General features: G+C 41.4%; 1 protein-coding gene and 1 long non-coding RNA gene across 7 annotated transcripts in view; one reads left to right on the top strand and one right to left on the bottom strand.

The window, feature by feature from the left end:
* Positions 1–12,844, bottom strand: part of LOC308547733 — a 50,808-nt gene extending 37,964 nt beyond the window's left edge. The window contains exons 1-2 of the long non-coding RNA XR_013997543.1: positions 12,680–12,844; positions 12,142–12,213 (exon numbers count right to left, since the gene is read on the bottom strand). This is a non-coding gene — a long non-coding RNA (uncharacterized lncRNA). The remainder of the gene's footprint in view (positions 1–12,141; positions 12,214–12,679) is intronic.
* Positions 12,845–12,905: 61 nt separating this feature from the next.
* LSM14A (LSM14A mRNA processing body assembly factor) overlaps positions 12,906–26,832 on the top strand; it is a 59,616-nt gene continuing 45,689 nt past the window's right edge. For 3 of the 6 annotated variants that reach the window (XM_081117904.1, XM_081117902.1, XM_081117903.1), the window contains exon 1: positions 12,912–13,212. In XM_081117904.1, the coding sequence (XP_080974030.1) occupies positions 13,092–13,212 (121 nt within the window). In that variant the 5' untranslated portion in view covers positions 12,912–13,091. Of the gene's footprint in view, positions 13,213–26,832 lie in introns of all 6 variants that reach the window. The other 3 variants (XM_081117905.1, XM_081117906.1, XM_081117907.1) reach the window with 3 other exon arrangements.

Raw genomic sequence — 26,832 nt, forward strand, 5'->3', positions numbered from 1 at the left:
AGCTGAATCTCTCAAGCCTAGAGCCAAGGAGGCAAGCCCACTGGAACCTGTCACTCCCCCTTCTAGACCAGAGGCCAGCGAACTTTTTCTTTAAAGGGCTAGAGAGTAAATATTTTAGGTTTTGCAAGTCATATGATCTCTGTGACAACTACTCAACTCTGCCATTGTAGCAAGAAAGTAGCCATAGATAATATGTAAATGAATAAGCGTGGCTATATTCAAATACAATTTTATTTATAAAAACAGGTAGAGGGCCCTGGCCAGAGTGACTCAGTGGTTAGAGCGTCAGCCTGTGCACCAAAGGGTCACGGGTTCGATTCCCAGTCAAGAGCACACACTTGGGTTGAGGGTGCATTCCCAGTGCGGGCAAGGGAGGGAGACAACCAGTCAATGTATCTCTTTCACATCTATGTTTCTCTCTCTCTCTCTCTCTGTCTCCTCCCTCCTTCCTTCCCTCCCTTCTGCTCTCTCTGAAAAGCAATGGAAAAAATATCCTCAGGTGAGGATTAATAACAAGAAGAAAAAAGCAGGTGGAGGGCCCAGATTTGCCCCAGGAGCCATCGTTTGCTGACCCCTGTTCTAAGCCATGCCCCGGCTACCAAGAGCTCCAGACTCCAAGCCCAAACAGCCCAAGCCCACTTCCAGGGTGGACCTGTGTGGGCCTCTTCCCGTCTGCCATCCTGAGGTGTGGCATATTGCCACTAGGGTGTGCATTTCCCTTGGCCATGGGCATAATTAAGAAGTGGCTGTTTTGAGGAATAAAAACAGATTTGAAGACACGGTTGAGTGTGAAGGCGAGACTTCACAGTGTGGGAAAGAGCTGAGAGTGGGAAGAGGAGGGGGATCAGCTACAGTCAGGGCTGTCTCTCCCCATCTCACCATGTTCTGGGGTGGAACCTGGCCTTCCAGGTCGGTTTGAAAGTACAGTTTATCCAGAGAAAAAAGGATATAACATATTTTATTTAGCTGTTAATTGATTGAATTATCATTTTAAAACATTTAGATATATGGTACGTGGTCTCCATTTGTAATATGCCCCTGCCCATAATGCAAGGGGCAATCTGTGTAAAAACACAGATACTTCTCAAAACAACCTAAGCCAGACTGAACTCATCCCCACGTGTTCACCTGCAAAGGGAATCTGCAAGTTGGCCCCTATCTCCACCTCGCCCCGGGAGAGTCAGGGGCCATGGGAGGCAGTGCCTCCCAGCCTCCCTTGCCTGTAGCCACTCAGCCTGGCAGCAGGCCCCGGGCTCCGGGCCCAACTTCTCGGCTTCTCGGCTTCTCGGCAACAGAACAGGGGAGACCACCAGCAGGCCAGATCCTCACCCCTTTCACCCTCTGCCTCTGGGATGTCTTTTCTTTCTAGTTTAACTTGTTTGAACCTCTTGATGTTCGAGCAACAAATCCACCTGTAACAGACTTAAGACCTCGGAAGATATCTCTGTCTCCCTCTCTCATTCAACACACCACCGCCACCACCATGACTGCTGCCACCTGCACCTTCATCGCAATGCCCAGCACTGGACCAACTGTGGCCGCCCACAGAGGCTCAGTCTCCACTATGCAAGCCTCACATCTGCACATACATGTCAGAAAAAAGGCACAAGAGCAGCTATGGAGCCCCGCTGTAGACACCCCTTTGACTCTTGGACCTGTGGGTTGATGTAGCTCACTAAATTTGGGGAATTTCAGAATACTAGTCTTTGAAATATTTTTTCTGTCCCTTTATCTCCTCTCCTTTGAGACTTTAAATACACACTTATTAGACCACTTGATATAGTCCCACAAGTCACTGAGAATGTTCATCTTTTTCCATCATTTTCTCCCTATACTTTATCTGAATAATTTCTACTGACCTTTCTTCAGGTTGACTCTCCTGTATGCTACAGTTCCAGTCTGCTATTAAACCTGTTTATGGATGTTTTTGATTTCTAATAACCCTTAGCCCTGAGCTTTCTTGTAAGGCATGGCGCTTTTGGATTTCAATAGAAAGCTTTAGGAGCTCATCAAGCCACTCCTGTTTGTCAGAACTTGAACTTCAAACTAGTACTGAAATTTCTGCCTAAAATTATAGCTAAACTTTCAGCTGTGTTCCCTAAGGTCTTGCAAGGGATTTGAGGAGAATTTATATGAGTATTTTATAGCTTCTCCCTATGACTCCCTCCTTTCTGGGATGTCCACCCTCAATTTCCAGCTGTTTTAGCAACCCTAAAATCAAGCCTCAGTCTCTTCAGCTAGTAAGACCACCACTTTATATTTTAGCTCTATTTCACCATGTGTCATGTGTTGCTGGTAACTGGAAGGGTCCTCAGAGGAAAAGTCTCGTAAATTAGAGCTAACCTAGTTTCCTTCCCTTCTTACAAGACTCATATTCTCTTCGATTCCTACCTGCTTTAGATTGCTCACCTTACCTTCAAGCAATAGCATTTAATTTTTTTTAGTCCAGGGTTAATCATTGTTATCAACATGTAAGTGGCGCCAATACAAGCAAGATACTGTCATTCACAGAATTAAATCCCACCCTCCATAGCATTTTGAAGCAGCGACATTTTCTCAGGCACTTGATTATAGTAAAATTATATACAGTGAACTTAAAAAAAAGCTTTTATTGTGATAAAATATACATAACATAAAGTTTACCATTTTTACCTTTTTAAGTGTACAATTTAATAGTATTAAGTGTATCCACCTTATTGTATAACCACTACCATCATCCCACCTCCACAACTTTTTTATCACCCCAAACTAAAATTCCAAACCCTGAAACAAACTCCCTGTGACTCCTTACCCCCAGCCCCTGGTAACCAACGTCCTACTTTCTGTGTCTATGAATTGCACTATTCTAGGTATCTCATATAACTGGAACCATACAGTATTTATCCTCTTGCTGGAATATTCCTTTTTCAAAATGAGTGAACTCCTGCTTAAAAATGGCTACTTAGCCGCAGACTTTGATCTCCAAGTCCTCCCCCTGCTAAAATACTAGTAGAGGAGGTAAAAGTACAAATCCACAAGAGATGGGCACTTCAACAGAAATCTAGAGAAGAAATTTCAACAGGCTTATTAAAGCTGTAAAGTAGAGGGTAGACACATAGAGCAAATATTTTATGATTTCAAATGTTGTATGAGGTATCTAGAGTAGTCCAATTCACAGAGACAGAACGCAGAATGATGATTTCCAGACGCTGCGGGGAGGGGAGAGTGGGTACAGAGTTTCAGTTTGCGTAGATGAAAAGTTCTGGCGGTGATGGTTGCACAGTGTAAGTGTAGTTAATGCCACTAAACGGTATACTTAAAAACGGCAAAAATTGTAAATTTTATGTTATGTATATTTTACTAAACACACAAAAATAGGAAGTGGAAGTAACTGATGAAGCCAAGTACAGGAGGCCAAGAACTGGAATGTACATGGTGGGGAGTGGGGAGGAAAACAGCAGCCAAGAGGGAGCAAATGATCCCTTGGCCTCCTATTACAGCCCACTACAGCAAAGGGTAGGGGTGAGACGGGCTGAGTCTCACTCTCCTCCCCACCACTCTCACATAGCAGCCATGTGGGGGCCTGAGATGCGCCCCCCAGAAACACCACAGAGGTTCTTCTGTAAAAAAATAATTGGACACCCCAAAATTTCCACAATGTAACATTTAGAGGTTCACCAGTTAAACGTCTAGAGAGAGTGGCTTCCCACCTGATCGTCCTAAGTGAAGTCTCTCGATCAGCGAGCCCGCTACAAACACAGAGGCCTCATCACAGAGATGATTTTTTATCTTGTTCTCATATATGCTCCAATGAAAGCCTCCAACATAAAAGACCCTAAGGCCCGGCCGGGTGTGGCTCAGTGGTTAAGCGTCGACCTAGGATCCTAGGCGATCAGGGTTCGATTCCCGGTCAGGGCACATGCCCAGGTTGTGGGCTGCAGCCGATCAATGACTCTCTCATCATTGATGTTTCTCTCTCTCTCTCTCCCTCTCCTTTCCTCTCTCTGAAATCAATAAAGATGTATTTAAAAAAAAAAAAAAAAAAGACCCTAAGATAAGCAAACAAAAAACATAACCAAGAGAGAAGCATCTGCATATACGGAACTGCTAGTACAGCGAAGTCCTTACATAGTCAGAACAGGCACCACCTGGGCATAACGGGCCCACCTTACAATGCATAGAGCATGGACCCCAGTCCTGTATGGATGAAATAAAGGCAACTTGGGAATGGAAACGAGCTTTAAAATATCTCTAAGTACTTGCCCTGTGAAACAAACCTTCATTTATAATAGATGAAAATTAATAGGTAATGCCTAGAATGGATGAATCAAGAACTGGTGATGTAAGCATATTAGTTAGAGACAAAGATAACTACCAAGAGAAACAGCTGAAAGTTTAAAATGGTTGTCTCCCTAGGACCATGGTTGGGAGAGGTAGGCTGGGAATAATTGCTATTCATCGTAAGCCCTTCTGCATGATTTGATGATATAACCTTATGCATGTATTAGCCACACTTTGATTTTTTTTTTTCCCAAAGAAAATGACTGGAAGGTGTTTTTTTCTTGTGTAGCATTGTTTCATTCTGGAATTTTCCAATTAAGCTTTTGGCTAAACACATACATATGATAATGATAATTATTCAGGAATAGGGAGGTTTATAAAAACATTGTGTGCCATTAGAGTAATCAAGCTCAGCTCTAACACATCTTGGCTTCTCAGAATAATTAGACCACACTGGAGGCCCAGATGGGATGTCTGAGAAAGCCATGGGTGTCTTCCATAATAGTAACAAAAAAACATCACATAGAACTACTCAACTGACAATCGAAATTTGCATGTTAACTTAGTACACAACAAGAAATGAATGTTCCGCACAGCTTATTTAAGCCCTCATATGTTAAAATATAATCTTTAAAGCTAGAAGTAGTTACTTCTGTATCTTCTTTTTTTAAATAAATAAATAAAAAGGTCGCCTCCTACTGTGAGCATCTGTTGAAAATTCACAAAATTTTAAAAAATCATTAATCTATTAATTCATCTGACAGAGATATTTTGCAAGTCTACTCTGCAAGGACCTGAGTTGGTGCTAAGAATGCGATGGTGGAAAGGCACGTACAGTCCCTGCTCTCAGCACAACAACAAACTAGTGTAGACCATGGATAAGTAAAGAGGCGACTTCACCCCCAGGTGATCATCGCAATGGCAGAGTTAGCACAGGTTGGATAAGGTTGTGTGGAAGGAGCAAATATCTCAGATGGCTGCTCTCCAGACAGCAGTGAGAAGGCTTCTGGACTGAAGCGATATATAGGCTGAGAGCTGCAATGGGAAGACTCCAGGGGGAGAATCTGAGAGAAGTTTAACATAGTTTCTAGAATGAAGGACAAAAGCTGGGGTGAGGGAAAGAATGGGGGAAAGGGGGAGGAGCGGCAAGAGGTGAGGTAGGAGAGTCAAGCACGAGCCCAATCACACATCATGTCTTGTAAATGATATAGCCCAGGTAATTCTAAGGACATAGAGCAAAGATAAGCCATTGAAGGGTTTTGGTGGGGCTTGTGGGCCAGGTCTGCCATCATTAGATTTCCAATTTTAGAAATGTATAAATTCACTATAGATTTTTATTCTTTTACTTACTTTCCAGTCACCCACTCACACTTCTTAACCATTTCTATTGTTTGTTGTTAAGATCACTGGACAAATATTTGAGTAATGGTAAAAATAATATAATTATAGACAGAGTTATTAGGCTTACAAAGCACTTTACCATATGTACTCTCACTGCATGCACTTAGAAGGCAGATGGAATAGAAAAGAGATTTGGACCTGGTTTCACCACTTTTCCACCCTGTGTCCATGGAAGATACTGATAATTGACCATGACACAAGGTCCTGATTATCTCAGACACAACCTCAAAATTCTCAACACATATCTCCAGACAAGCACTGCCACCTACTTGAGTTGTCATTTGATGAAAAATTCTATTTGCCATCCTAAAATAGTGTAAAGCACATACATTGTGAAATCATACAAACTTGGTTGAAATTTATGATTTCCCACCTCAATCCTGGATCTAAATTATTTGACTTCTCTAAGCTTCAGTTTCATTATTTTAAAATTATGAGTAAAAACATATAATTCAGAAAACCACTGTCAATTAAAGGCAGCAAAAAATGAAATTATAGCCCGGTCAGGTGTGGCTCAGTGGTTGAGCATCAACCTAGGATCCAGGAGATCAAGGTTCGATTCCCAGTCAGGGAACATGCCCAGGTTGTGGGCTCGATCTCCAGTCAGGGGAGTGCAGGAGGCAGCCGATCAATGACTCTCTCATCATTGATGTTTCTATCTCTCTCTCCCTTTCCCTTCCTCTCTCTGAAATCAATAAAGACTTTTTTTTAAATAAAATTATGTAATCTATGCATTTAACTCTGTAAATTCAGTGATTGTGCTCTGAAAAGAAAGAGTGAGACAGGAATCAGTAACAATCCCACTCAACGTGCATGCACCCCCAGAGCAAGTGTGGGATGGGAGACATCCTCCATAGCACCATTAATTAGTCTCAGTTTCAGTGCATCTCTCATAGAACATGCATCTCATTGCACTGAGAGTGGTTCTGGTGTTTGAAGGGATATATTTTTCCAAAAATCACAACCCTTAAATGCAAGCCCACAATGTCATGTGTTATTTAACTGAAGGACTAGCAGTCTACCCCAACTCTAGAGGAAAAATTGGTTGTGAGGGCCTTTCTAAGAATATAATGGATATAACCCTAATGGATATAAATATGGCCAAAAGTCTTCCAAATTCTTCTTCCAAGTAGGCTATAAAAGGTCTCAACAAATGGCCACTTGTACTGTAATAACAGGGAGAAATGGGTTAAACATCATATTTATTTTTACAAAGATCACAAAGTAGTATAAAGGAACTAAATTCTAGAGCAGGCGGACAAGACTTCATAAGTGAAAAAAGATTCATGTCTACTTGGGGCATTTGCCAAGTCTGGGCATGGGCAGGCAGATGATGGTGCCAGCCACAGTGAGAGGGCTCTGCTTGGCTAAGAAGGAACCACTGACACTTTAAACATCTGTATGGGCTAAAGCAACAGATGAGAATATGTAAGAACCCAAAACACAGAGCGAGTCCTCTTTAGTTAAATGGGTGGCAGAGTAGGAGGCTGAGGCTTGGACTGAAAGACAGAGATCTCCTTCCATTCCCAATGCCTGAGTCCAAGTCCCACTAGAAGGAGGGGGCCTAAGACCCTCAGAATAAGTCTTGCCCTTTAGACATTTGAAGCCCAGGTGAACTGAAACTAACTAACGTTGCACTCCAGCCCTAATTCAGCTCAGCTCTTGATTGGACCAGAATGCTCAGCTGCCCGTTCTAGCTGACTGGCGGAGGCGTTCTAGCTGACTGGCGGAGGAAAAGGTTAATCCTCTCTGGGGAAAAAAAGATTTGCTCCAGTCGCTTTGGTTCCTTTAAATACAACCTCCAAACATACAATAAAAACAATGAGATGCAAAGAAGCAGGGAAGTGTGACCCATAATCAAGAGGAAAAAAATCAATACATGCCGATTCTCATGCGACCCAGGTGCTGGAATTAGCAGAAAAGAACTTTAAAATAACTATGATAAATACATTAAAGAAATCAGAGCATAAGATGGACAGGGTAAAAAAGAAGATGCAGAGTTTCAACAGAAAAAAATAGACATGGAGATTCTAGACTGAAAAAGACAATACTGGATGGGCCAAATAGCTGATTGGGAACAGCAGAGAAAGGATCTGTGAACTTAAAAACAGGCCAATGGAAATTACACAAAATGAAGCAAAGGGGGGGGGGGCAGAAAGAAAACAGAACAGAGTATGAGAAACATGTAGGACAGTATCAAAAGATCTCATATATGTGTAATTAGAGAGCCACAAGAAAAAAGGAGAGAAAGTGGGGCAGAAAAAAATATAATGGGAAGAGCTCATTGTGGCAGGATAGTAAGCAGCTAGGAAAATCCCTGGACAAGTGGAATGGGGAAACTGAGACAATCAAACAAGGCCAAACAGTTTGTGCACCTTACAGCAGGCTTATGAACTGCAAGACCTAATCTTCCCCAACCAAGAACACTCGAGAGCAAATGATTTATACCCTCCTCCCTAACCAGCTAATACACAGCTTAAATCCCCCTGGTCAGGGAGATAGAGGACAGAGACCCAATTAATGCCATTTGTGCCAGCTAAACCCAAGGACAGATGAAGTTGGGAACAAATAACAAAAACCCCAGTAAAGCCAGGCAGACCTAAGACAAAAGTAAAACAGTAATACAGACCAAAGAATTAATCAAAACTCCTGTCTACACTCATTTTGATGCCTCAGCATATTAAAAATGCACCTGGAAAGCTGATGAATATTCTACTGAAACCCTCCCCTAAGAGTCTGGCCCGCAGAATATTTTTTTATTGAGATGCAATTCACATTCCATAAAATGCATCCTTTTAAAGTGTATAATTTAGCCCAGTCAGGCGTGGCTCAGCGAGTGTGCATCAACCTAGGATCCAGCAGATCCACGTTCAATTCCGGGTCAGGGCACATGCCCAGGTTTTAGGCTCGATCCCCAGTAGGGGGCGTGCAGGAGGCAGCTGATCAATGACTCTCTCATCATTGGTGTTTCTATCTCTCTCTCTCCCTTTCTCTGAAATCAATAAAGATATATATTAAAATAAATAAAGTGTATAATTTAGTGGTTTTTAACATATTTGTAATGTAGTGCAACCATCACCACTATCTAAGTTTGTCCCCCTAAAAAGGAACCCTGCACCCAGAAGCATTCACTCCCCATTCCCACCCCTCAGTCCCTGGCTACCACTATTCTACTAATCTATTTTATGTCTATGAATTTTCCTATTCTGGACATTTCATATCAATGGATCTATGCAATATGTGACCTATATGTCTGACTTCAGAGAGAGGAAGGGAGAGGGAGAAAGATATAGAAACATCAATGATTAGAGACTCATTGATCAGCTGCCTCCTGCACACCCTCTACTAGGGATTGAGCCTGAAACCTGGGCATGTGCCCTGACCAGGAATGGAACCATGATCTCCTAGTTCTTGGGTCAACGCTCAACTACTGAACCATGCTGCCTGGGCTAGTACAACCTTTTGAAGATTTATCCATGTTATAACATGTATCAGTACTTCATTTCTTTTTATAGCTAAATAAGACCCCATTCATGAATATACCATATTTTGTTTATCCATTCATCAGCTGATGGATATTTGGGTTGTTTCCACTTTGGCTATTATAAATAATGTTGCTATAAACATCTATGTACAAGTTTTTGTGGGTTGGGGGAGTTCAATTCTCTTGAGAATATAACTAGGAATGGAACAGTTGCATCGTATGGTAACGCTATGTTCAACTTTTTGAGCAACTGTCAAACTTTTTTCCTAAGTGGTGTCATTATTTCATATTCCCATGAGCAATATGTGAGGTTTTAATTTCTTCACATCCTAAGACTTGTGATTGTCTTTTTAATTACAGCCATCCTAGTAGGTATGAAGCGGTATCTTATTGTGGTTTTGATTTGTATTTCCCTAATGATGAATGGTGTAAATCACCTTTTTCTTTGTTTAGCCACTTATATATCTTCTTTGGTGAAATGTCTATACAAATCTTTTACCCATTTTTTTAAATTGGGTAACTTAATTTGTGTTTTTATTGCTGATTGTAAGAATTCTTTATATATTCTGGTTATATAAAGCTTTTGGTGCTATAGCTAAGAAATCATTGCTAATCCAGGTCACAGAGATTTACTCCAATGCTTTCTCCTAAGACTTTTATAGTTTTAACTCATACATTTAAATCTTAGATCTATTCTAAGCTAATTTTTATCTGTAGAATGAGGGTGACTGTGAATCTTGCCTGTCAAGTGGAAATAGGATAGAGAGTCTTTCATATCAAACTAGAGATGAAGGAGAGTAGAAGAGGACCAGTGAAATATATGTCCTAGGAAGCAATTAATTCAGTATGTCATAGCCTAAAGCACGCAGAGTATACTGGAGTTACAATAACAGCAATCACACCAAAAGATGGTGAGGGGTAGGAACCTTGTTTCCCCCATATTGTCCATCAGCCACTCCCCAGCCTCACCAAGCAAAGACAAATATAAGCAAAAAACAGTATACTAGCTAGAAAATTATCTTTGGACAAGCCTCCAATCCTTCCTCTCTCCACTTCCAACCAGATTGCCTCTTCTTAACCCCTCCAATGTAGAAATTCTAGAGCACCTATTGCTGAAAACATTCAATGGGAGGAAGTTGTAGGTTTTTTTTATGGGCTACCAGAAGTCATTAATGGCTCTTAAGCAGGGAAGCAACATGGGTTTGGGTTTTAGGAAGCCATGGTAGTGAAATGTGTCACAGTTCTCAACTTTTTTTCTAGCACATAAATTGAAGAGTCACATGGATAATACACTATGGGCTTTCACACTGATCAGCTGCATGTATAGGGCTCAGGAAACCATGAATTACAAGACATAAAGTAGAATCAACAAGACTGATGATTGATTGCGTGTAAGTAGATAAAGACTCTTGGGTTTCAGGACTGGACACCTGGGTGAGTCCTGAGGCCAGTTATGGGAATGGGGAGCATGGATAAAGATTTATTTTGGAGGAGGGGAGTAGATGTAGATAATATTGAACATGTTGAGTTAGAAGTACCAGTGGAACACCCAAGCAATTGCATCTAGTTAATATGTAGTTAATGTGACTCTGGAAGTCAGGAGATCTGGAATAAACATATAAGTTTAGGAATTCTCAGCTTATAGATGGAAAAAAATGAGCTGACCCAGCAAGTATGGAAAGGTAGGCTAGTTTCCAGGCCTGGAAGGGGGAGGAAAGAACAGAAGTAATAGTTCGACTCCCTGGCAGCAACCTTGCACTTAAGAGTGTATTTCACAGCTTTCCTTTGAAGCCACTGTGTATCAGCTCCAACACAGCCTCTAGTACTTCCTCTTCTCTCCTGCTTTCCCTTCTCGGTGTTGCCAGACTTTTCACCATTTATTCACTCAGCTCACCAGACATCCTGCCTATGCTCTGCCTTCCTCTGACTGTTCATTCATGCAGCCATTTACTGAGCAGCTGCCCTGTGCCAGGCACTGTACTGGGTCCTGACCATCCAGCAGTGACCAAAACAAAGTCCCTGCCTCAAAACATTTACATTCTAATGAAGGAGACAGTTACACAGAAGTAATTAAAAAGACATATTGGGAAGAGATAAATGCTTTGAAAAAAAGGCAAGCAGAGTAAGGAGATGTCGAGTGATAAAGGTGTTCTTATTTTATTTTGTTTTTAAATATTTTTACTGATTTTTAGAGAAAGGAAGGGAGAGAGAGGGGGAAATATCGATGTGAGAGCACAACATCAATCAGCTGCCTCCTGCCCACCCCCTGCCAGGGATCAAGCCTACAACCTGGGAATGTGCCATGACCAGGAATCGACTGGCAACCTTTTGGTCCATAGGACAAAGCCCAACTGAGCCACACCACCCAGGACAAGGTGTTCTTATTTTAAGTAGGACAGTAAGGAAAGTCATCTCTAGAGGTGACATTTTAGCAGAGATCTGAATGAATTGTGAAAGCTCTGGGTAAAGAAGGGGTGGCTGAAACAGAACGGGAAGTAGGGTAACCATGGACTAAATCATGTATGTCTTTATAAGACCAAGTAAGGAGTCTGGCTTTTACTGTGTGGCATGGAATCATTGGGGAGAGGAGTACTGAGTAGAGGAGGGACATGATCTGTCTTAGATTTTAACAATATCCCTCAGGCTGCTGTGTTGAGAATAAACTATTGGGGGCAGGGGAAGAAGTTGAGGAACCTTTTAGGCCATTGCAATAATCCTGGCCAGAATAATGGTAGGATGTAACAGAGAAGTAGAGGTGGAGATGGTGAGAAGTAGTTCGATGGGGGGGGGGGGGGGGGTAGTCAGTCACAAGCAAAAGTCCACTGGAGGAGAGGGAAAGTTCAGGGTGGTGGGGGCGTCTCATTGGCTGACTGTGGTGGTTTCTCATTGGCTGGGCTGTTACTGCACAAGGAGAAAACCCTTCCTTCCTCCTGCTGGGGTAGCAAAATAAGCTTCTTCATGCCCAAGTTTGTAAAGTAAGCTGCGGTGGGTGGTACCTTCCAGAGAGCTCCCTTTCAGGGATTCTGCGCTCCACTTTGAATGAGGTTTTCCTTTATTCATTTTCACACCTCGATGGAGAATAGAGAAAGGTTAGGTTTAGAGAGGAAATCAAGAGTAGGACTTTGGACACACACAGTTGCCAATTAGACACCCAACGGGAGAGGTTGAATCTATTGTTTATATCAGTCCAGAGTTCAGAGAATTGATCAAAGCTGCAAACAGGATTGGTCTATATGTTCAATGATTTTGAAAGCTAAGGACCAGAATGGGACCATCTGAAAGTGCTGGGACAGAATCTCAGCTCCAGGACCCGGGGGTAGGGGGGAGGGGAGGAACTCGTTGGGGGGGGTGGGGGGGGTGGATGCTGTAATGGGGCCATGAGACCTCTATAAGGGACACAGTTGCTTCCACAGGGAAAGGACAGGGTCCTAAAGGAGATCGTCAGGAGTTTGGAGGCGGGTGGGCAACTTTCAGGCAGAGGGAGCAGCATTTGTAAAGAGGAAACAACGGGTATGGATACGGTGAAGGCCACACCTGAGGTCCACAGGGCCGCGCGCACCCACAGTGCCGGGGCGCCACGATGCACTTCGCCTCCTCAACCTCCTCTAAGCCGGCCCAGGAAGGGTCGCGCTAGACCAGGCCAAGCGGCGCTGCCGGGACAACAGAGTCCCTGAAAAACTGCCTGGATTCCCGCAGCCGGCCGAGTCTCGCGAGAGCGCGGTCTCGCTGGCCCAGCATGCCCCGCGCCGCCGCCGCTGCCACCGCCGCCGCCGCCGCGCCGCGGCTTGAGGGCGGAAGGCTGGGGGAGGGTAGCGGAGCCGGCTCCGCCGCCATGTTGGTTCTGAGGCGGCTGCTGTAGGCGCCGACGGAGTGAGCGGGCGTGCAGAGCCGCGACGGCGACGTGGGATCGGCCTCTCTGCGAGCGGCCCCGAGCGGCGGCGGCGCCATGAGTGGGGGCACCCCTTACATCGGCAGCAAGATCAGCCTTATCTCCAAGGCGGAGATCCGCTACGAGGGCATCCTCTACACCATCGACACCGAGAACTCCACCGTAGCCCTCGCCAAAGGTACTCCGGGGTGGGGTATCGGGCCCTGCGCCCGCTCGGGGCCGCGCTCCGCTCGCGGCCCGCGGCCCCCTCGCTCCTTCCCTGTCCCCTCCGTCGACCTCCCGGAGGCCGCTCCCGGGCCCTGGCGTCGCGGGCTGGGCCGCGGCCTCCCGCAGGGCTCCCTGGCTTCCACTGCCGAGGTCCGCGCCTTCCATCCGGGAACGACGCGACCGAGAGCGGGGCGGGCGGGGCGGCCCTGAAGCCCCAGAACGGGCAGGAGAACGCGGAGAGACGTGCCTTCCAACTCTGAAATTCGGTGGCCCGCCGTCTCACCACGAAACAAAGCCCGGGTAGTCACAGAATTTTCCGCCTCGTTTGAGTTTAGTGCTGATCTCTTGGTTCTGCAGCACCGTTTTCGCACGTTCTCGATTTCAATTTGTGGCGCTATTCCTCAGGTGAACTGTGAGTAATGTGCTAAAACTTTGGATTTGCTCTGCGATGCAGACCATCTCGAGCAGATCGCATCCCTCTTGTGTTCTCTGTGGCATTTACCTGTTAAACCGGAATCTTTCTCAAAGCCTGTTGTGCAACCATCTCTTTAAAAATGCTTGCTGCTGTCACCTTCACCCTGTTTCTGGAATCCCGGTGGGGAGGAGGGTTCAAGCTTGAACCGCGACCCTAGTTCCGAAGGAACTGAGTGGTCGGCGGGCCAGGGAGCTCTGGGTGTTGGGGAGGAAGGTGTCCTACCTGTAGTATTTAGCATCGCCGCAGTCCGTGTGGGTTTTGTTTCCGTCCCACGCGCGCTGGGCCTTCTTTCTACCAGGAAACCAGGAGAAAATAAACTTTTTAACTCTTGATCCTAAAAGAAATCTCAGAAGTTTGGCATACTCATGAGAGGGAAGCACTGTAGCAGGTAATTTCCCCAGTACAACTGGTAGACTTAGGAAGTAAGAGGCTCAGTAGGAACAGAGGTGCAGGAATAGGAAGAAATTTTCTGAATCTGTTCAAAGTGTAATCTTAAACTGGTAGGAGAGTCATTTCACAGTATTAAACAAGTCATCAATGACATTTTTTGGATGCTCTGGTAGATCCTTTTTCATAGCACTCGCGTTGGGACAAATTTTGTACCTGGGTAAGGAGTCTTATTTTGTCTTAGTTTCCTTTTCTGTTCTTTTTTATTTTTACCCCCAGACGGATATTTAGCTGTATAGTGTTTAGTTTCAATGACTTTATGAAATTATGAAGAAGGCTCTCTATAAAGTTCCTGGTGAAAACAGTATTCCTTAGTAAAGTGGTTAAAATAACTTTTTAAAAACCACTGTTTTACCTAATCTGAATTTAAGGTATCTTGTTAGTTTAGTGACTTGTCAGTTCGCTGTGTCACCTTCACTCCTCCCAAAGAAAAAAATTATTCCGGTTTTAAAGTTTTCTCATGTACTAACTCCAGTCTATTAAAAATCTATGAATATACTTTTCTATACAAGAGCCTAAAAACATCTATATTTTGTTAATGGCCCACTTTTTTTTTTTAATTGTCTTTTCAACAGCTTTTAGAGTCAATATTCTATTAATCTGTAGTAGTTAAACTAATATGTCAAGCATTTGTTCATTTGTTCCTTATATCATAACTGCATAAATATGTGATATAAGTACAACAATAAAAAGATTTTTAATCACTTAGTTTATATGGCTTTTAATCCCACATATATAATGTATGTTTTTAAAAATAAGTATGAGTCATTTAATGTGTTTGGGAATTTAATTGTGTTTGCAAAAACTGGAGTTAATCTACTTAGCAGTATCTAATCTTAAACTGCTGTTTACCTGTCCAGTCAACACTGGGCACTTATTTCAAATTTGAAAATTAGAAGTGGAGTGTTTGGTATTAAAATTTTAGAATTTGCAGGACTTCTTGAGTAATTTGGTATCTGAAATTCCACCTTTTAAAAAATTTGGGTGAAGAATGGCATTCAAACATTAAAACCTAAAATTTATTCGTGGAGTTTAGAATACAGTATGTATTAGGACTTAGAAATCCTGATTACTTTTTTAAAACTATAGATTGTGTTAATCTCTTTGAGTAACATTCTTAGAATTCTCTTTAGAGTGTTTTGTGTGTTTTTAATCCCCTCTGAGGATAGTATTTTCCTTTTTTTATTCCAAAATATAGCCACACATGTTGAAAAGATACATCGATAAAAATGAAATGTTTTAAAAAATATATCTTTATTGATTTCAGAGAGAGGAAAGGAGAGAGAGGAAAGGAGAGATAGAAACATCAATGATGAGAGAGTCATTGATTGAGCCCACAACCTGGGCATGTGCCCTGACCAGGAATCGAACCCTGATCGCCTGGATCCCAGGTCAAGGCTCAACTGCTGAGCCATGCCTGGCGGGGCAAAAATGAAATATTTTTAAACAAAGAACCTTGTAAATTCCACCCAGGGCAAAACAGAGGTTGCCAGCATCCCAGAAGACTCCCACCCCCTGCATCGTCCCATTATAACTACTACCCTCTTAAGCTAGATATAAACATTATTCTGACATTTATAGTTTTATCGCTAAAGTTTACATCCCTAAACAATAGAGTTTAGTTTTGTCCATTTTTGAACTTTACATACATGGAATTATCTTGTATATAAAGGGGTGGGCAAACGTAGGTTTACAGTTGTTCATATAGAAAAATATATAATACAAGAATAAAGAATATGCCCAGCCAGTGTGGCTCAGCAGTTGAACGTCGACCTATGGTCTAGGAGGTTGGAGTTTGTTTCCCAGTTAGGTCACACGCCTGGGTTTCCGCCTCAGTCCCCAGCAGGGAGCATGCAGGAGGCAGTTGATCGATGACTCTCATCATTGATGTATCTCTCCCTCTTCCTTCCACTCTCTCTGAAATCAAATATATATATATATATGTATATATATGTAAATGTATATATATACATACATATACACACACACAAACACACACACACACATATATATGTAAAAGATGTTTAAAAAAAGAATACATACAGGAATAAACTCTTGTGTTTCAAGCACTCATAACTGTAAAACTACTTTTGCTCACCCTGTTTTTAATTTTGGGTTTTGTTGTGGCTTAGTAGTACATCATAAATATAACAGGTTTACCTATTCTGCAGTTTTTTGGTGTTTTTGTTTTTTTTTTAATTTTTCTTTATTGTTGAAAGTATTACAGATGCCCCCTTTTCCCCCCATTGATCACATCCACCCCCCCCACCAGACCTTCAAGACACTATTGTCTGTTTCCATCCATAGTTTATGCATAGAAGTTCTTTGATTAATCTCGTCCCACTCACTTGCCCACCCCTGCCTTTCCTCTGAGATTTGTCAGTCTGTTCCATGCTTCTATGACTCTATATTTTGTGCATCAGTTTACTTTGTTCATTAGATTCCATATATGAGTGAGATCATGTAAAACTGAATCAGGAAGAATACAGAAAACCTGAATAGGCCAACAACAACTGATGGAGTCAAAGCAGTAATCAAAAAACTCCCAGCACACAAAAGTCCTGGTCCAGAGAGCTTCACAGGGGAGGCTTACCAAGCAGTCTGCTTCTTATTACATCAGTCCCTTTAACATTTCTTGCAATGCTGGTTTGTTGGTGTTTATAAACTCCTTTAGCCTTTAGATTTTCTGGGAAACTCTTTATTTCACCATCTACTTTGAATTAAAGATTTGCTGGATAGATTAGTCTTGGTTTCAGGTCCTTGCTTTTCATTAGGTTGAATACTTCATGCCATTCCCTTCTGACCTGTAGAGTTACTGAGGAGAAATCAGCTGATGGCTCTATGGGAGCTCCTTTGTAGGTAACAAATTGCTTTTCTCTTGCTGCCTTTAAGATTCTTTGTCTTGAATTTTTGGCCTTTTCATTATGATGTGTCTGGGCATGGGCCTCTTTGGGTTCTTCTTGCTTGGGACTCTGTGCCTCCTGAACTTGTGACTTTTTCCTTCACCAGGTTAGGGAAGTTTTCTGCTATTATTTCTTCAGACAGATTCTTTAACTTGCTTACTTTCATCATCTTATGGCACTCCTATGATTTAAATATTGTTACGTTCATATTGTCCCACTCTCTTAAACTGTCCTGGGTTTTTTTTGTTTTTGTTGTGCTTCTTTAAAATATATCTTGCCCAGCCGGGCGTGGCTCAGCGGTTGAGCATCGACCTAGGATCCAGGCGATAGGGGTTCGATTCCCGGTCAGGGCACATGCCTGGGTTGCGGGCTGCAGCTGATCAATGACTCTCTCATCATTGATGTTTCTGTCTCTCTCTCCCCCTCTCCCTTCCTCTCTCTGAAATCAATAAAGATATATAAATATATATATATGTCTTTATTGATTTCAGAGAGAGGAAGGGAGAAGGGGAGAGAGAGAGAGAGAGAGAGAGAGAGAGAGAGAGAGAAACATCAGTGATGAGAGAGTCGTCATTGATCGGCTACCTCCTGCACACCCTCAACTGGGGATCGAGCCCACAACCCGGGCATGTGCCCCGACTGGGAATCAAACCGTGATCTCCTGGATCCTATGTCCTCCTGTTTTTTAATTGTTTCTTTTTGGACCTCTGATTGAGTGCTTTTTTCTACCCTGTCTTCTAATTTGCTAATCTAATCCCCAGCTTCCACTGATCTGCTGTTTAGCCTTTCCAATGTACTCTTTATTTCTATTATGTCATTGTTAATTTCCTTCATAGTTTCCATGTCTTTCTCATGCTGTTGAGCATCCTTACAATCATTATTCTGAACTCTGTATCTGATAGATTGCTTATCTCCATTTCATTTAGCTCTTCTGGAAAATTCTCCTGTTCTTTCATTTGGGGCTTGTGTTTGTTTTTTGTCTCCCCATTTTGGCTGCCTGTTTGGGTTTGTTTCTATGTATTAGGTAGATCCGGAAGGACTCCCAGTCTTTTCGGAGGGTCTCTGGTGCCGACCAGTGGCAGATGCTGTTTGTGACTGGCCTTGGGTACCCTGTTTGGAGCTATCAATGTTCCACAGCTTGTGGCTCCTTCTGCCGGGGCTGGGTGCCTTTGGACAGGGCCAAGGTGAACACCAAAGTGTGTTTTTCCGAGCCCAGATACAGATCTGGCAAAGACTCAGAGCATCCAGAGAACCACCTTTGCCTGTAGGCTGATTAATCTAAGTCTGTTAAAGAGCCTCAGGCTGTAGATCATAGCAAGGTATAAACTCCATAGGGTGGAGCAATGGCTTCCCCCTCGCCCCTCAGGCAAAAGCTGCCTGGAAGGTAAAGGTCTGCCTGAAAAAATTGTCTTCTACAGTATGGGGGAATGACAGCACAGGAATCCAAATGGCCACCCTCTGAGCTCTGTCCCCAGAGCCAGCAGCCTTGGATTTTCCTCTCACAGGCCTAGTCCACTCTGCCCTCCCTCTACCAGAGCCCAAGGTGAGTGGCTGCACACGAAATTTTGTGCATTGACCCTTTAAGAGTGTGCCTGCATTTCCAGCCATGTCTCCCTGGCAGACAGAAACCCTGCTGCTTTTCATAGCCAGAGTACCTGGTACCTTTCTCAGTTCTGGTGCTCTGGGCTGAGATATCCCCCCACAGCTGAAATATCCCTCCCCGCCTTCAACTGCTGTCTGTGGAAGCCTGGCCAGCCCTCCTGTATTTCCACTCTTTCTACCAGTCTTTATGTGGTCTCCACTTTAGGTCCTTGGTTATGAGGGTTCCCTCCAGCTAGTCTTCAGTTGTAGTTGATTATTCAGGATTTTTTTCTGTATTTTAGTTCTAATTCCAGTTTGATCCTGGGATAGTGTCATTTTAGCTTCCACTTAATCCGCTGCCATCTTGGAATCTCTATTCTGCAGTTTTGGGTATTCTGCAATTGATGTTTAAATTGTTACTGGTTTTTGCTGTTATGAACAATGCCTTTATGAACATTGTGTCTAGGTGGCACTGATGCACATTTACATAGTTTTCCTGATGGTCTATACTTTGAATTGCAGGATCATGAGGAATGTGTGTCTTTATTAGGTAATGCCAAGTAGTTTTCCAAAGTAGTTGTTTACTAGTTTTTGTTTCAGTTTTAGTATGTGAGAGTTCTAATTCTTCCATATCCCTCACCAACAATACTACTTAATATCAGATACCTTAATTCTAATCAATCTGGTGGGTATGTAGTTGTAACTGGTTTTAGTCTCCCTGGTACTATTGAGGTACACACCTTTTCATGTCTTGGTCATTTGGATTTCATCTTTCATGAAATGACTTTGAAATCTTTTGCCCATTTTTCTGTTGAAATGCATGTCTTTTTCTAGAGTTGGATCTTCTGCTGGATGTATCTGTTGCAAGTATCTTTTCTCATTTGATGGTTTCTTTTGGTGAACCAGAGAGGTTCTTCATTTTGATGGAGACATGTTTGTCACTCTTTTTCTTTATGGCTAGTGGTTTCCCTCCCTCCCTCCCTCCTTCCCTCCCTTCCTTCCTTCCTTTCTATCTTTCTTTTTTAAAAGAATTTTTCCCTACCCCAAGATCATGGAGATATTTTGATGGTCTTTTCAAAACATTTTTGCTTTGTCTTTTTACATTTAGGTCTACAGTGCACCTGAAATTGATTTTGTGTATGGTGTGAGGTATTTAAATATTTAAATTTAGTAAGGGATTCACTTGGTTTATATGGTCCAGATTATCCTTTAGGTCCTTTACTTGGATATTACTTATAATTTAAATTCACCTGGAACTGTAAAATACTCTTGAAATTTTGGTCTAGTTATATTAGATGTGGTATATAATTAGGGTGACCTTATGGCCTTCTTTGCCCTGGTGGAAAGTCCTTGTTTGTGCCTGTGGTCTGGCCTAATTATTAGAACATCCCTTTTCTCTCTTTAAAGTGTTTTAGTTTGAATGATAAATTGTATGTCACACTATATCTAATTTAAAAACCCAATCCCAAAGGTATTGTTAAACGGGTGATCACCTTTATTTTCTACTAGAAATTTCACAGATTAGCTCTTAATTCTGTAAAAGTGAAATTAGGTAAGTTTGATAGGCTTTGATACTCAGAATCTTCTAAATGAATGTCAGGACATCTTAAAAGTCAGTCTAAGTTGTAGTTTGTCCTTGTCACATCTCTGAGTTTATTTTATTTGTAGCACTGATCATGACCTACATATAATCTTTGCTTATTTGCATGTGTTTATTATCTGTCTTCGCCTTCCCTCTCCCATTGAGTAAGCTCCTGGGATGAATAAATGTGTATTTAATGAATGAGTTAATGGAAATTATTTAGCTTTTTTTTTTTAATATACCTTTATTATTTTCAGAGAGAGAAAGAGAGAGAGAAGGAGAGAGAATTGAAACATCAATGATGAGAGAGTCATTGATCAGCTGCCTCCTGCACGCCCCCAACTGAGGATTGAGCCCTGACCGGGAATCAAACCTCCATCTCCTGGATCCTAGGTCAGTGCTCAGCCACTGAGCCACGGCCACTGGGCTATTTAGCATTTTAGTTTGTTAATCTCATAGAAATCTCTTGGACATATCTTCAAGTGATACTTTTCCATGTTCACAATTGTATTTCTCTTTAAAATGAAAATACCTAACATATGTTGCCTGCTCCCCTTCCAGAAAAGTAAGTGATTTTGGAGAATTTGGATACAAGAGAGTAAAATCTTATGACAAAATCGATATCATTGGGGAGATATTTTTATCTTATGGCTCAAGCTCAATTGTAACTTTCAAGAATCAGTTCAGGATATTTGAGGGACTTGCAAAGTTGTGACGTGCATGAAAGTTTGTGGAATATTTCCAATTATATATGTGAAGATGATGCCCAAGCATATACTAGATCCTGGATACCAGAGATCCTCACAGAGTGGAAGCTCTGTGAAGTCAGGATTTTTGCCTCAATTCATTGTTCTATCCTTAGTGCCTGGCACATGGCAGGCTCTTGATAAATACTTGAATAAATGCAAGAATATTTGTAGTTATTGAAGGTTTCTAATTATGGGAATTTCAAAGTTCGAGGAAGTACACATTTCCTATAAATCATAGATAGATTTTAACACTGTTTAAATAAAATGGGCTAAAATGGATGAAATTTATATCTAACATATTTAGTTAGCTGTACCTGGATAATCCACTACTCAAATGAAAATGATAGTGCCACTGCGTTAGGAAAAGAAACTTTGTGAAGAAGATGATTATAAAAATAGGTAAATTGGTAATAGAGTATTTCCGTAATTATCTTCTAAGTGTTGTCGGTTGCCATAGCTTACCCACTTCTTGATTGTTAATTAACTACTTAATCATAAATTCCAGTGAGAGAGCGGGAGATCTTTGTATGATGAATGAAATACCTGTGAAGTGCTATATTGATTTCTTGCATTCTCACAGGAGTTGGGGACCTAAAGCTAGTAATTCACAAAATCACTACCTAGAATGTCTAAGATCTAGTGAAACTTCAAGCTGTAATTTCTTTTGGTTGCCCTATTTAATCATGTTGCCAGAACTTGGAGCCTTGGAAACAGTTTATTTTTGCTGTGTAGTCCACAGAAGTACTTGGTAATTATGGGAGTCTGAAGTCAGGTACCAAAGCTAACTGTATTTTCCAGTGGAGTAAAATAAGCCATGAATCTGAAGTAGAGAAAACGGCATAAAGCCTGAAGAAAATAGTAGTAGAAGGAAGGAAATAAGAAGAGGAAGAACTCTTGCTATGTGCATGACATAATAGCAGTAAGTACAGATGATTTAATTTGAGTGTATTATATTACTCCATGGTAGAATATGCCCTCTAAAGGAATAATTTACCTTTCATTTTCTCTATGATGCTTTAAAGTGATATTTTTAAAAATCATTTTTTAAAGCTGGATGTCATTGAAGTAAAATTTTTAATGGGTAAAGTGTGAGTCAGTCTGTAAAATATTGTATTCACAAGGTTCTTATTCTAATTTTGTAGGATGTGTGTTTGTTTCTGGAAGTAATCGTGACCCAAAAGGCCCGTTGAATACTTAGTAGCTCCTTGACCTTGGGCAAGTTATTTAACCTTAGCTTTAACTTCTTCATCTCTTAAATAAGTATAATTATGCCCATCTTTCAGAGTCATTCTGAAAATTAAATTAGCTAACATCAAAAGTAACTAGTTTATTGTAGCTTCTTAATAGAGTAGGTATCTCATTGTTAATTATATCAGCCTAGTCATGCTGACCAGTTGCACTCTACATTTACCTTGACTAACCCTGTAGTCATACTATATTTCTATAGTTTGTTCATTCCATTTTTCTGCATGACTATTCCATTCCTTCCCCATCTTCACTTTTAGCTTGTGAACCTTGTTTTGTATTTAATAGAGAAAAAATAGCAAACAGCAGTGAATTTTGATCAGTTCATCCCGCATGTACCCAGTTACCTGCATCTGTGCCCCAAACCTCAACCTTCTCTCTCAATGTAGATAAACTATTCTTCTCTCTGAGATCACCCTTGACTTGTGCAGTAGATTGCATCCTCTCTTGATGATTCAAGGACACTGTTCCAGCAATTCCTACTACCAGAATTTTTTTTAATCCTCACCCAAGGATATTTTTTTTTTCCATTGCTTTTTCAGAGAGAGTGGGAGGGAGAGAGAGAGATGTGAGAGAGACATAGATTGGTTGCCTCCCCGTGGCCAGGGATCAAACCTGCAACCGAGGTACATGCCCTTGGCCAGAATCAAACCTGGGATCCTTCAGTCTGTGGGCCGATGCTCTAACCACTGAGCCAAACTGGCTAGGGCTCTACCAGATTTTTTCTGTCTACTTACAGATAGGCTGTTGTTTCACCCATCTTAAAAACAGCAACAACAAAACACTAGTACTATTAACGGCATTTCCTCTTTTCTACTTCCATTCCTATCCTTTATACCAAAACTTCCTGGGGAAGTTTGCTGCACCACCCATTTTTATTTTTTCAACCCATTTTATTTAGGTTTTTATTCCCACAGATGAGAAACTGTTCTTATCAAGGTTACCAAACACTTCTGTGTTGCTTACATCCAGTGGTTGCTTCTTATCCTGGGTCTGCTTGACTGAGCAGCAATGTATTGCACAATCGGTCTTTTCACCTTGAAATACTTTTCTTCAGTTGACATCATCCTGATTTTATATCATGCCTCACTGGTTGCATCTCAGTCTCCTTTGTTGATTCTTCAGCTCTTGAACCTCTAAATGTTGGAGAACTCCAGGGCTTAGTTTGTGTTGGTTTGTTCTCCTTCTCTCCCTCCCTCCACTCTCTGTCTTTTAAAAATTATTTATTCCCTGGCCAGTTGGCTGGAGCATCATCCCATGTACCAAAAGGTCGCTGGTTTGATTCCCTGTCAAGGCACATACCCAGGTTTTGGGTTAGGTCCCCAGTCAGGGTGCTGTGGGAGGCAACCAATGGATATTTCTCAACAGTGTTTTCTCTCTCCCTCCCTCCCTCTAAAGTCAATAAAAACATATTTTAGAAGTTATTATCATCTACACTCTTCTCTTGATGATCTAATATAGTTCATAGCTTCAAATACTATCTATACATTACTGACTATTATCTTTAACCTGGACCTCTTATCCTGATATATACAGTAAGTCCTCACTTAAGGTTGTCAGTGGGTTCTGTGACTTTAAGTGAAACTGTGTATAATGAAACCCAGTTTTACCGTAGGCTAGATGATATAAACAGAAGTTAAGTTCCTGTCACATCAACATTAAAATGAAAAAATGTTATTCTAGAACCTGCTAGATATCCAACCAGCATCACCTGGAAGAATGTCTACTGGACATCTACCATTCCACATGTCCCAAACCTGCTTCCCCGTCAGGCTTCTCCATCTAATTTAATGACAACTTATTCTTTTAGTTGGTAAGACCAAAAACCTCTGAGTCATCTTTAATACCTTTGTTCCTCTCACACCTCATGTGTTTCTGATCCTGTCAGCTCTACTTTCAAAATATATCCAGAATATTTGACCTCTTACCACATCTACTGCTCTACTCTAGTCCATTATCTCTCACCAGTCTATTTATAGATACCCTGGGGGTTCCTGTTTCTTGTTTACTCAGTATTGGCCTTTTACTTGGTTCTCTTTTCCCCCTAATATTGCTGAGTGCATCTTTGTCATTGTAAAAACAAAAACATGGAATATGTGAGTGGCATATTTTCTTAATGAACCTGTGATTTTCTTGATTACTTGATTGAGAGGCTATATTATTCCAAATTCAGAATTCTTTTTTTCTGTAGAACTTTGAAGTTACTGATTTGTGTCTTCTAACATTCTAGTGTTGCTGATGCCGTGTGATTCTCAGTTATTTTCTCTCTAGAAGTTTATTCTTGGAGTTCAGAAGTTTTAACACTGGTGTATTTTTTACTGAGTAGTTCTCTGTGGACCTTGTAAATCTGCAGACTCAAGTCTCTTTAACCTAATAAATTGTCTGTCTTTGTCTCTCTGTCTCTGTCTTTGTGACTCTCAGATTAGTTTCTGTTTTGTTTCCATCCTGCCCACCCCTTGTGTTTGTTTGTTGTTGTTGTTTTAATTTTTATGGGATGCATTTATCTTCTTCTCTTATGTCATGTTTTCATATCTCTGTCTCTTGGCCTTATAGTTTGGGAGATTAAAATATAAAACCAACCGCAAGGAAGAATGCCCAACTGAAAGAAGTTTAAGAGTCAAAATTAAATTTAGACTGCAGATTGGATATGCTTTTACTTTCCGTTAATAAATCCTAGTAAAACTACATGAGAGTCACTTCTTTTTAAAAGACATAAACCCATAAAGGACAAAGTCAATTTTGAAAGACAACAGCAACAAAATTTTGGAGGCTGAAAAGCAAATGGATGAGTTTAAATTCATTCTTAGCAGAGTTGAGAAAGCTGCAATCTGAGTAGGCAGTTGGTAAAGCCAGTAAGTAACTTGATTTCCACCAAAACTTCTAAAAGGCTCAGGATTTGGAGTCAGCAGGTGCTAATAGAAACTAGAAGACTGTGAAGTAATTAAGGGTGAAGACAGAACTAAAAACTGGAAGATTAACTCAATTTGTTTCAACAGTGGTGATATTTCCAATCCCCTTTTGCATTTTATACAACTGGATAGCTACTCCTCTCCAACTCTGATTCTCTCTGGAGAGGATAAGATAGAGATTCTGGAGAAACCAAGACACAGCTGAGAGCAGGGGTAACCTACCACACTAAAGACAGCATGAAGCAAATGGGGCAAATAGAGAAGCTTGTATCTGCCTGGTGCTTATTATTTGATAAGCTGTTAATACAGAATTACTGAGTGCCTACTATGACAACATGCTAGACACTATGCTAGATACTAGGAAACAAAAGAGCAATACAGACAAAGTTCTTGAGGACAGTATCTAAACTAGGGCCTGACAGGTAAGTCACAATTAGCCACATGAAGAGGATATCTGGGGAGAAGTGTTCCGTCCCAGGCCACAGAGAGTTTGCAGTCTATCAGGGAAGCAAACACAGACAACCACGAAGTCCAAAACTCTTATCCTGGCTCACAACACCTTTCAGTTCACTTAAGGTGGAACCACACTATAGATGTCATTTAGGTCTTCTGGTCAGTCAAGTTCCTTCAGATCTGGGATCTTTTTATAAGGTTCCCTTGAATTGGAATGCTCTTCCCCTACTCTGTATATGGCTGTTGAAGAATTGAGCAATGCAACAGATTGAGATAGAAGTCACAGAGGAAAGAGAAAAACAGCTTTGGAAGGCTCAAGTGCCAATGAAAATGTGTCAAATAACAGACTTGGGGACCACCCCACCCCACCCCCAATTCCTTATTATTTACCTTCCACTGCTAAGTTTATCTTACTCAGTTTGTCATTTGAATGACAGGCTAAGAAGTCTGAGTTTTCTTGGTGGGTTGTGGGGAGCCATTGAAAGTGTTTAGCCAATAAAGTGGCATTCCAGAGTCCAGCTTTAGGAAGTTTATGCTGACAGCACTGTACAAAAATCAGTTGGGGATGAGCATAGAAGCAGACAATAGTAAGGCCAGTTGGAATCTTAAAGAGAATGTAGACTTCAGCTAGTTAAAATAGGGAGGTAGGAACAGATACATGAGAAATTAGGAGAATGGGTTGGACTTTTAAAAATTGACGGGGCAAGGAACAGGGAAGAACTGAACAACCATATAGTGGCTTCTATCAACCAAACTTGAGAATGGATCAGGAGGGAATCAGGTTTATCCTTTTGGACTTTGCTTGAGTATTATCACTCTCTGATTCCCCTAGCTAGAAAGTATTAGGTGCATCTGTGTTCTCATTTTATCTTCATTTTTTGTGTGTGCCTGTCAAGCTTTTCGTACTGTTTCAGCATCTTTTCCTTCCTCGTGTCCCTTGTACATGCAAATTAACTATTTGTTGATCACATGAAGAGTTATTATTTCTGAAAATTTTCCTTAGTCAGAAAATGCATAGTGGAATGACTTATATTTAATAGAGGAAGACAGTATTAAAGTTATTGTATTCTCTCAGATTGATAATATGCATATAGATCAACTTTCTTTTGCCATCCTGTGATTTATAGAAATGTTTTAAGATCTTATCTACAATTTCAAATGATTCTTCTAAATGTGTTTTGCATTATTACTTTTGTTGTTGTATCATCTAAATTTTTAAATGACTTTTTGGTTTTACAATTCTTTCT

Source organism: Miniopterus schreibersii (assembly GCF_964146895.1).
Source record: "Miniopterus schreibersii genome assembly, chromosome: 18".
Classification (NCBI taxonomy): domain Eukaryota; kingdom Metazoa; phylum Chordata; class Mammalia; order Chiroptera; family Miniopteridae; genus Miniopterus; species Miniopterus schreibersii.